The 12,075-nt window shown below is 39.5% G+C and overlaps 1 protein-coding gene across 3 annotated transcripts in view; it reads left to right on the forward strand.

Annotated features, from left to right (window-relative positions):
• Positions 1-12,075, forward strand: part of C8A (complement C8 alpha chain) — a 65,313-nt gene that overhangs the window by 33,246 nt on the left and 19,992 nt on the right. For all 3 annotated transcript variants that reach the window (XM_077891924.1, XM_077891926.1, XM_077891925.1), the window contains one exon: positions 59-299. In XM_077891924.1, the coding sequence (XP_077748050.1) occupies positions 59-299 (241 nt within the window). The remainder of the gene's footprint in view (positions 1-58; positions 300-12,075) is intronic.

Raw genomic sequence — 12,075 nt, forward strand, 5'->3', positions numbered from 1 at the left:
ATGTAATAAAATGTGTACTCTTTCTTCTTTTCCCTTATTCCATGGTGGTGGTTGGCAGAAATATAGCTTCCTCAGAGTTTTCACAAAGGTGCAGACTGCTCATTTTAAGATGAGGAGAGGTAATATTGTGCTGGATGAAGGCATGCTGCAGTCATTAATGGAACTTCCGGAGCAGTACAATTATGGCATGTATGCCAAGTTCATCAATGATTATGGCACTCACTACATAACGTCTGGATCGATGGGTGGCATTTATGAACATATCCTGGTGCTTAACAAAGAAGAAATGGAATCACAACGTAAGTAGAACAGAAGCTTTATGCACACAGTGGCCAACACATGTGGTTGCAGGTTTCTGAGCACTGACTATGAACCACATATGATCTCATTTGGCAAAACCGTATAAGGTAACATACCTAATATTTGTGCAGGAAGTTGCATTGTGCAGTGCTGTAATCAGAGCAGGGAGACCTGTGGAGGTGACAATGGACTGGGGGCAGAACAGAGTGAGGAGCACCAAGAAGGACATTGTAGTAAACACCCCAGTTAAGAGTATTATTATTTATAGGGAACTGAGGGCCAGAGGGGTGAAATGACTTCCTAGGAAGCATCACAAACAGTATTTGAACTCAGACTTGTCTGGCTCCCCAAGACTATGTGTTTTCTATTACACTACGATTACCTCTTTGATAATAATAAATAATATTTGGGATTTTGCTATTTACAATGTTAAACCTTGGGGATGCCTGGGTGGCTCAGGGGCTGAGCATCTGCCTTTGGCTCAGGGTGTGACCCTAGGGTCCTGGGATCAAGTCCCACATTGTCTTCCCCACAGGAAGCCTGATTCACCCTCTGCCTGTGTCTTTGTCTCTCCTTCAATGTCTCTCATGAATAATCTTTTAAAAGTGTTAAAACTTGTTATAAATATAGATCCTTGGTTAATGTAACTGCCATATAATCAGTCAGTGATGCTAGAAACCTGGAGTCATCCCAGATTCCTCCTCTCGTTTACCCCTGCAGATCTCAGAGAACCTTCAATTCTGGCTCTGGACTAGCCTTCATCCCTGCCACCCTCCCCCCAAACCATCTCCTCCACCCATCCAGTGGTAGGCTGGGTTCTCACCTGTCACTTATCACTGCATTGGCTTCTAAATGGTCTCTAGGGGGACGCATTGGTGGCTCAGCAGTTAAGCGTCTGCCTTCCACTCAGGGCTGATCCTGGAGCCACAGGATCAAGTCCCATATTGGGCTCCCTGCATGGAGGCTGCTTCTCACTCTGCCTCTGCCTCTCTCTTTCTGTGTCTCTCATAAATAAATATATAAAATATTAAAAAAATAAATGGTCTCTAGGGGAAGGCTCACCTCTGCAATCCATTCTCAACAACTGCTTCCAGAATGATCTTTCATTGTACAGATACAATGATATCACTGAGAAAGGCACTGAATGGGATGAGCACTGGATGTTATACCACATGTTGGCAGATTGAATTAAAATTTAAAAAATGTAATAATAAATAAACAAATAAAAATACATAAAATAAAAAATAAAAAACATTATCACTTCTTTTCCTAAAATCCTGAATAGCGAAACTCCTTAACACAGTATCAACAGCCATCATGGTCTCAGTCTGAATGGCTAGAACAGTGATTCTTGAAGGGTGGATTCTAACTGCAGCATCAGCGTCACCTGGGAACCTGTTAGAAATGTAAATTCTCAGGCTCCCATCCCTATTAAATCAGAAACTGGTAGAGGACCCAGCAGTCTGTATTTTAACAAGCCCTCCAGGTAATTCTGATGCTCACTACAGTTTGAGAATCACCGACCTAATCAATGAGTGAGTAAAAGGCTAAGAGATCTCTCCATATTTCAAAGCTAAATTCAAATTCCCAGTTTCAAGAAGTTTCCCGGACTGCACCAGCTCAGAATGTCCATTTCTTTCCCTCAGCACCTTCATATAAACCTCACACTATTTAGTCTTCAAAAGATAATTTTCCAAATTATAATATTTTTCTCATAAAGATAGCAAGATCTTTGAAAGCAAAGATTATGTCTGACACTTCTTTATCTCTTTAGTACTCAGCACAGCTCTTAGTACGTAGTATGTAAAACAAGACATGGAGTTTGAAAGAGGGCATTAATTTAGATTCCTGGTTAGAGTCATTCATTAATTCATCCATCTATCCATGTATTTATTCTTTTATAATTCAAATATCTCTTGGCTATCTATTATGTGTCTGTGCTACAGATACAATGGTGAGCAAATCTAAATATGGTCCCCATCCTCTTGCAGCAGAGTACTGCCTTCCTAATAGCAGGCCTTAAAATCAATGTATGGATCACAAACAACTTTTTAAATAATAGCAACAAAGGAGAGAATAGAAAAATCACAGAGGATTAGAGGTAGTGAATAGAAGTTATTGCTTCAAGAAATTTTTTCCAGTTAAATAAAGACATACATACATGTATGGAATCATGATACAAAACAAATAGTTTACAATAGATCAATATAAAAAAGGAGTTTGAGAAACTAATTCAAGTGGGTCTTTTTAGAATCATCAAAAAATGCAAAGAAGGAAACACAGTTAACATTTGTTGAGGACCTACTAGGTTCCAGGTACTCTTGTGTACATTCTCATTTAGTTTTCTTGACAACACTTGGTGGCTGGTACTATCCCAGTTTTATCCCATAAATGCTGAGGCTCCTCGGGGAGGTTAATTACTTTGCCCAGGACTGCAGGAAGCTGGCGTCAGAGCCCTGGACCTATGGTCTTTCCACCATGTGGTCCTGGGTAGAGCCTTTCATTTGGGTTCTGTCTTTGGTGTTGGATTACTAATTAATTGTCTGGGGTGTCTCATGGCCCCTCCTCTTTAAAATCTGTGAGGCAGAAATGGGCTTCCAATGTGGTTAATATTCAAAAGGAGCCCACCAACAAATTGTCCCAGGGATAATTACCTCAGCTCTGTTTATAGAAAACCATATGTCGATAATAGCACAATTTGCTATTTGTGAAGAGCTGATTTTCTATAAATCCGGAAAGTTAGTGTTGCTTTTCTATAAATATGGAAATGTGCTAATCATCACCTCATCTGCTGGAGACCGCTAATAAATCAGAATTCCATTTACATATTAACCTACAAAGAACAAAAATATCTACCTTCTTTCCCTTTGACAAATCGAATCATGCACGCTCTTCTTGCCATGTTTGATATTTGTCTAGTTCCTTCTTTGTCTCTGTCATCCTCTGTCTCTCCCTTTCTCTTTGGTGCCTTTCTTTCTCTTTCTTTCTGTCCTTCCTCTTTGTTACTATCTCTTTCTTTGTATCTTTGATCCATATCAAATAATAATATTTATATTCTATAAAGTGCTTGTTTCTAAGAAACACCCCATGTTGTGTATGTTCATGTCCTCAAAGAGCTGAGCTTGGTATGGAATGATTAAGTGAACACACTGGCTGGTTTGCCCTGGAAGAATCTTTTGTCCTTGGATTTGCCTCAGATGCTCTCTGGGTTCACCCCAGAGGACGCACAAGGCTGATTTCTTCTAATGTGTCCCTTTAGATAAAATGCTTCTCCCTCAAAGACAGCATGAAAACATGCATCAAAAATAAAAGGATGTCTTACAGTTTTCAGTGTACAGGTCTTGTAAAAGTCTCTGAAATAGTAGGACATTGATTAAAGAAAAGAAGATACCAGTAAATGGAAAGATATTCTGTGCTCATGGACTGAAAGAATATTGTTAAAATGTCTATACTACCTGAAGCAATCTACAGATACAATGCAGTCCCTATCAAAATTCCAATAACATTTTTTTTTCAGAGAACTAGAGCAAATAGTTCTAAAAATTATGCAGAACCACAAAGATATCAAATGTCAAAACATTCTTGAGAAATAAGAACAAAGCTGAAGGTATCGCACTCCCTAGTTTTGAACTATACTACAAAGTGGTAGTCAACAAAACAGTATGGTATTGGCATAAAAACTAACATACTGACCAATGGAACAGAATAGAGCCCAGAAATAAACCCACACATACATGGACAATTAATTTATGAAAGAGGAGGCAAGAATATTCAATGGAGAAAGAAAAGTCTCTTCAATAAACAGTGTTGGGAAAGCTGGACAGTTATATGCAAAAGAATGAAACTGGACCACTATTTTATACTATACACAAAAATCAACGCAAATAGTTAAAGGCTTGAATGTAAGACCTGAACCATAAGACTCCTAGAAAAAGACATAGGCAGCAAGCAACTGGTCTTGGCAATTTTTTGGATCTGATTCCAAAGGCAAGGGAAACAAATGCAAAAATGAACAATTGGCATGAGGCCAAACTAAAAAGCTTTGGCTCAGTGAAAGAAAACCTTGACAATATGAAAAGACAATATACTGACTGGGAGAAGAAATTTGCAAATGATATATCTGGATAAGGAGTTAATACCCAAAATATATAAAGAACTCATACAACTTAAGAATGAGAAAATAAGCAATCCAAATAAAAGTGGGCAGAAAGGGACACCAGGGTGGCTCAGTGGTTGAGCATCTGCCTTTGGTTCAGGGTGTGATCCCGGGATGCCAGGATCGAGTCCCACATTAGGTTCGCCACAGGGAGCCTACTTCTCTCTCTGCCTATGTCTCTGCCTCTGTGTGTGTGTCTGTCATAAATAAATAAAATCTTAAGAAAAATTAGTGGGCAGAAAAAAAATGAAGACATTTTTCCAGAGAAGACATAGAGATGACGAACAGGCACAAGAAAAGATTCTCAACATCACTAATTATTAGGGAAATGCAAACCAAACCCTAATGAGATATCACCTTATAGCTGTCAGAAGGGCTATTATCAAAAAGACATCAGGGTCTCTATGTCTTTTTAAATTAGTATTTTCATTTTCTTTGTGTAGATACTCAGTTGTGGAATTGCTGGCTCATATGGTAACTATTTTTAATTTTTTGAATAAACTCCACACTGTTTTTGCATATTTACCTATTTTTTTGGTGAGAACAATTAAGTTGTATTCTCTTAGCAAATTTTAATTATATAATACAGTCACCATGTTATATATCAGAACTTATCCATCTTATAACTGAAAGTTTTTATCCTTTCAACAACTCCCTATTTTTCCCACCCTCAGTCCTTATAATCACTTTTCTGATCTCTGTTTCTATGAAGTTGATTTTTTTTTTGGTTTCATTATGCAGCATTTGTCTATGTCTGCCTTATTTCACTTACCATAATTCCTTCCAGGTTCATCTATGTTGTCACAAATGACAGGATCTCCTTTTTAAAGGCTGAATAATATTCCATTGTTTATCTGTACCACATTTTCTTTATTCATTGATCTGTTTTACTTACACAGTTTCCATACTTAGGCTAATATGCATAATGCTGCTGTGAAAATGTTAGTATAGATATCTTTTCTAGATAATGATTTCATTTCCTTCTGACATAGTCACAAAAGTCAGATTGCTGGGTCATATACGTAGTTCTATTTTTAACTGAGGCATCTCCATTCTGTTTTCCATCGTGGCTGTACAAGTTTACATTCACACACAGCACACAGGATTCCCTTCTTTTTTTAAAAAAAAAAAGATTTTTAAAATATATTTATTCATGAGAGACAGACAGAGACAGAGGCAGAGACACATGCAGAGGGGGAAGCAGGCTCCATGCAGGGAGCCCAACTCAGGACTTGACCCGGGGTCTCCAGGATCACACCCTGGGCCGAAGGTGGAGCTAAACTGCTGAACCACCCAGGCTGCCCTTTTAAAAAGATTTTATTTATTTGTGAGAGAGGGGAAGAGAGAGAGAGAGAGAGAGCCCATGCACGATAGCAGGGGAGTGATATGCGGAGGGAGGAGAGGTAGAGGGAGAAGCAGATTCCTCACTGAGCAATGGGGAATGCAGGGCTCAATCCCAGGACCCCAAGATCATGAACTGAGCTGAAGGGAGATGCTTAACCAACTGAGCCACCCAGGTGTCCTACACAGGGTTCCCTTAATTCCACATCCTCATTAGTATTTGTGATCGCTTATCTTTTTGATAATAGATATCTGAACAGTTGTGAGGTGATATCTCACTGTGGTTTTGATTTGCATTTCCCTGATTATTGATGTCCAGCATCTTTTTATATCTGCTGGCTGTTTGTGTATCTTTTTAATCTTCCAAATATTTGTGCAAGAAGAGAGGTTTTCTTACTTCTACAGATAAGGAACTGAGGCTAAAAGCTCTATCACAAGTAAGTGAAAAATACACGAGTTACTCTGAATTATAGTTCAGACTTATTTCCCTTTTATCCAACTGCCTTTGTCCAGACTCACAACCTGGGAATAATTATGACTTCTTACTCTCTTCTCAAATGTCTCATTAGTCATCTCCCTAGTATGTGCACTCTGGGCCTTCCTCTCCATTCCCACAACTATTGCTTACCAGGTTATTCTATGTTTTCTCTGCCGGTTCCCTCCATCCATGTTGATGTGTTACATGAGAAGAGTATCAGAAGTTAGTGGATATTCCATAAATATCTTTGGGACAAAGATGGTAGTGGTCTGCTCTGGACTCCTGTTTTGTGACTAATGTAGATAGGTCCTGACACATCTGTTTCAGCTTCTGTGTCTTTTGTCTCTCAAAACATAATAGGAAATAGAGTTTCCTATCCAAATCTAAGAACCTAAGTAAATCTGATTGGATACCTTTACCAGGGAAGCTGTAATGAAAACTATGCATGGAATAGAAAGTAAATGAATGGCCCTAAAGGTTCTCTAAAGGTTCATGACTATATGGATTTTGGCCATATTGAAAGGACTCTGCAAAAACATTATAGAAAATGACTTCTATTGCTGCTTTGCTTGTGAAGGAAACCAGCACCACTGTCTGGCCCCATAAAAGCCAGCAGGCAGTGTGATAGTAAAAATATTTTTTCCAATTGAGATATCTTCGCTTTCCATGTAGGCACTGCCATCTAAAAGCTAATACTTTATGTCTCTGAGTCTATTTTCCCATCACTAATATATGGACAATAAACCACTTCTAAAGGCTGTTTGAAGAATTACCCAAGATAATATTTTTATTAATCATTTTTTAAAAGATTTTACTTATTTATTCATGAGAGATGGAGGGAGAGAACGAGAGAGAGAGAGAGAGAGGCAGAGACACAGGCAGAGGGAGATGAAGGCTCCATGCAGGGAGCCTGATGTGGGACTAGATCCTGGGACTCTGGGATCATGCCCTGAGCCAAAGGCAGATGCTCAAATGCTGAGCCACCCAGGCGTCCCAAGATAATATATTTTTTTTTAATTTTTATTTATTTATGATAGTCACACAGAGAGAGAAAGAGAGAGAGAGAGAGGCAGAGACACAGGCAGAGGGAGAAGCAGGCTTCATGCACCGGGAGCCCGACGTGGGATTCGATCCCGGGTCTCCAGGATCGCGCCTTGGGCCAAAGGCAGGCGCCAAACCGCTGCGCCACCCAGGGATCCCCCAAGATAATATTTTTTAAAAGTGTTGTGATAAGTAAAACACTGTCCAACCAGCAGTTACTATTATGGATTGCGGTTGTACGTGGGGTCAGTAGGTTGTAAGGGCACGTGATCAAGGACTATAGAAGGAAAACATATGCTAGTGACATGGTAACAAGGAACCTAAACTTGGGAGTCAGACATGTCTACACATCTGGGTGTATATCTTGGTTCTACCAGCCAGTAGTGCATGACTTTGTGATCAAGGGTACTTAATTTCCCTAAACCTCAACCTTTCAAGGCCCATATTGGAATGATAACCAAGGTTTGTGTGTTTGAGAATAATTCCAACCACATCTTTGGTGGTAAGTGGTCAGATATTGTCCCCCTTGATTCAGGCTAATCGTAGTGTAGCACAGTGGTTGAACACATGGGTTCTCTCACTTACCAGCTGTATGATCATGAGCAGCTTATTTAATCATTTTAAGTCTCAGTTTCTTAGCTTGGTAAGCTGGAAGTATTAATGGCATTCATCTCGCAGAGAAGTTATGAGGAATGAGTGAACATATCCACAGAAAATATCTAACAAGCACCCAATAAATATTAATTACTGAAAAAGGTTCTGAGTCAGAGTGCTTGAATTCAAATCTCACCTCCACCATTTATTAGCCAAGTGACCTTCAGGCATATTAGTTATCCTCCTCATGCCTCAGTTTTCTGTTCTTCTAGATGAGGCAATGATAGTACATACTTCACAGGATTCTTGTGAATATGAAATGAAACTATGTGAGCACATGGCCCAGGGCCTGGCATATAGTAAGAGTTAAAAAAATGTGACCTGTTGCTGCTATACTGTGATGGGTTTTTTATTATTACCACATGCTTTATTTTATTCCCAGCTTTTCAGTTATTAACTCTATAATGTTAACTGCCCTCTCATCTGTAAAGTAAGGATAACAAGATAACCTATCTCGTCGTTCTCTGCAATTGGTCAGCTCTGAAACACTGTTCAAATGGAAAGGAAATCATTATCACTGTGTCCAGCCTGCAGTGGCCAGTGCTTTTGCTGTAGACTTGGAGCCTCAGCAATCATGCCTTCTCCCTCACCTGCCTATTTTTTTGATCAAGGTCATTCATTTCTGTCCCTGGAACTTCATCCAGTTTTGGAGGGACTGCTTCTCCCATTCATCAAGGTCACTTTGAATTCTCATCACTATCTTTCAAAGTGTTAACAACTCTGCCCAAATCAGGGCCTGTGTTCCATCATTCCTCCCCTTGATGGATGCCAGATAAGTGACCCTGGGAAAGACCCTTCCAGCAAGAGCACAGTACATTCTCTCCGTCATTGATCATCACCTTCCAGCAAGGGTCCCTGGACCAGCTGGTCTACCACCTAACTTACAGGGTAGAAAAAGCCACAGAAACAACTAAAACTCATTAAAGTTGATGTCAATTGTAATTCCACATTCCCTTCCTTCCTTCTCTTTCCCTTCCTTTACTTACTCATTCCTTCAGCTTTTCACTCAACAAACATTTATTAAGCACATAAACACAGTACACATTGTTTAGATACCAACATGGTTCCTCTCATCAAGGGTACATAAAAGGTAATGGGATTTCTCTTTGTCATAATCATCTACTTACAGTCAGCAATGATATATCCTGTGGACAATCAAATTGATTACTACCTAAAAAGAATTAATTTTTAAAATTCACTGCACTTAGAGCTAACTGAAATATTTGGTTTTAATAAATATACTTACACATAATAACTCCCAATATTGGTAAAGTATAATATAGTCACATCTAATATTCCAGATAATCTTCAAATTACTTTATGAGGAGGTGAATTAGTATTTTCCCCAATTTTATAGAGAGAAAGCTGAGGTACAAAGAGCCTAAGGAAATCACTCAACATGATTCAGTTAGTATTGAATCAACATCTTCTGGTATAGAGTTTGTATATTGCCCAAGTATTTATCCCTCCCAATATTTCCTCATATACTCTCTTATTTATTCTGATACCATATATCAGAGGCTTAGCCTCTAGCAGAGGTGGCAAGATGGTCAACATTTACTGAGCATTTTACTATGTGGTGGACTCTGAGTTAAACACTTTAAACATACTATCTCATTTAATCCTCAAGAAAGACCTGTGAAGAAGATACTATAATCCCCAATTTACAAATTAAGAACTGCAGCTCAGTGATGTTAAATAACTTGGCCCAAGGTCATGGTACCATTAACTGGTGGAGCCAGGGATCAAACTCAGGAACCTGTCATATTAACTGACATGCTATAATGTCTCAGAGATGTTTTGTCTAGGATTTTTCAAACTGCAGGTCATACATAGCCCATTAGTAGATTGTAAAAGAAAGTTAGTGGGGGGACGCCTGGGTGGCTCAGTGGTTGAGCATCTGCCTTTGGCTCAGGTCAAGATCCCAGAGCCCTGGGACCAAGTCCTACATCCAGCTCCCCACATGGAGCCTGCTTTTCCCTCTGCCTATGTCTCTGGCTCTCTCTCTCTCTCTCTGTGTCTCTCATAAATAAATAAATAAAATCTTAAAAAAAAAAGAAAGCTGGTGAGTCATTATCAGCATTCAACAAAACAAAATAAAGGGAAATAGGGTGGAAAATATCAGAGTGCATTAAAGTATGATGAAGTATTAAAACTTATTTTATCTGGATGTATGTGGGCTGAATCATGGAGTAAAGTGTATTGCTCAGTTTTCAGCATAGTAAAAAAATATTAAAAATACCATCTAGTGTGTTCCATTGACTATACATGCATATTTTATTACTTTAAATAGAGGAAAATATCAGTGGCCATAATGAAAGCATTGGGAGATATATCAGTTGGGGTTCTAACTAACTGGTTTCAGAGAACCAATAAGATATAAAGATTTATTATAAGGAACTGATTCACCCAATTATGGAGTCTGACAAGTCCCCAGATCTGAAGTTGGCAGGCTTGCGACCCAGGAGGGGCTGATGTTTCAGTGTGGGTCAAAGGCAGGAAGAAAGCTGAAGTCCCAGCTTGAAGGCAGGCAGACAGCAAGAGTCCTTTCTTACTCAGGAGAAGATCAGCATTTTTGTTCTATTTGGGATGGCTACTGATTGGATGAGGCCCACCCACATTACGGAGAACAATCTGCTTTACTCTATTTTTTTTAATAATAAATTTATTTTTTATTGGTGTTCAATTTGCCAACATACAGAATAACACCCAGTGCTCATCCTGTCAAGTGCCCACCTCAGTGCCCGTCACCCATTCACCTCCACCCCCCGCCCTCCTCCCTTTCCACCACCCCTAGATCGTTTCCCAGAGTTAGGAGTCTTTATGTTCTGTCTCCCTTTCTGATATTTCCTACCCATTTCTTCTCCCTTCCCTTCTATTCCCTTTCACTATTATTTATATTCCCCAAATGAATGAGAACATATAATGTTTGTCCTTCTCCGATTGACTTACTTCACTCAGCATAATACCCTCCAGTTCCATCCACGTTGAAGCAAATGGTGGGTATTTGTCATTTCTGATGGCTGAGTAATATTCCATTGCATACATAAACCACATCTTCTTAAAGCATTCATCTTTCGATGGACACCTCGGTGTCCATCGAAAGATGAATGCTTTACTCTATTGATTTAAATGTTGATCTCATCCAAAAATACTTTCCCAGAAACATCCAGAATAATGTTTGACCAAATATCTGGACACAGCTGTGGCCCAGTCAAATTGGCCCATAAAATTAACAATCACAGGAAGGCAGACAAGGTAAAAAGCTGGAGGGAGGTGAAGTAATCACTGCTAAGAAAGGCTGGAAAGTCTCATCCAATGAAATAGTTTATCCAAATGGCAATGAAAGATGGAATGTTCCCTGGCTTCTAACTGAGTCTGTGGCAGGCAACACTGAGTGCCTCCATGAATATCCTCTCACTCAAGCCTCTCAGCAATGCTTTGAGCTGTTTTATGGCTGTTCCCATTTTACAAACAGGAAAAACCAGGTACTAAAAGGTAGAATGCCATGTCCAAGGTGAAACCGCTGGCTAGGAGCAGGGTGAGGTCTGACACAAGGATTCTTATTCCCAGCTCCATGCTTCTTGGAGTCTATCTGGATATTTTATTTCATTTACCTTTGTATTTTTATTTTTTCACTTTTCTTCCTTCAAAAAAAAAACATCAAACAGTTTGCAATATCTTTGAAAGTGGTTAAATCAGGTTTTAAAAATAACTAATGGAGTATTATGCTCAATACTCTTTCCTAAATGCAGTTTGGGGTCAGTTTGGCCGGCTGATTAGGAACTGTTATTGGGAGAATTGTTAAGCCTTAAATCGCCCAGCTTGTGATTGTCTGTTCTGAAGCTTAGGTACAGTGACAGAGCTGGGAAAAAGGATGGTGTGCTGGCAATCGCAGCACTCAAAGAAGTGGACCTCAGAGCCTTGACAGACAGAAAAAGTGTCTAGGCCAGTAATGGCAGCTGGTTTCAATAGCAAATGCCAGCGGATTATGACACAGGACAGGGGCTGAGCCTGACAGTGCTGTGATCAATTAGTGATGTCTGTCAGAAGCAGTAGAATGGGGGAATGAGGGCCCCTGGGCTGTGCATTTTTTATTCCATTT

The sequence above is a fragment of the Canis aureus genome, chromosome 3 (genome assembly GCF_053574225.1).
Source record: "Canis aureus isolate CA01 chromosome 3, VMU_Caureus_v.1.0, whole genome shotgun sequence".
Classification (NCBI taxonomy): Eukaryota; Metazoa; Chordata; class Mammalia; order Carnivora; family Canidae; genus Canis; species Canis aureus.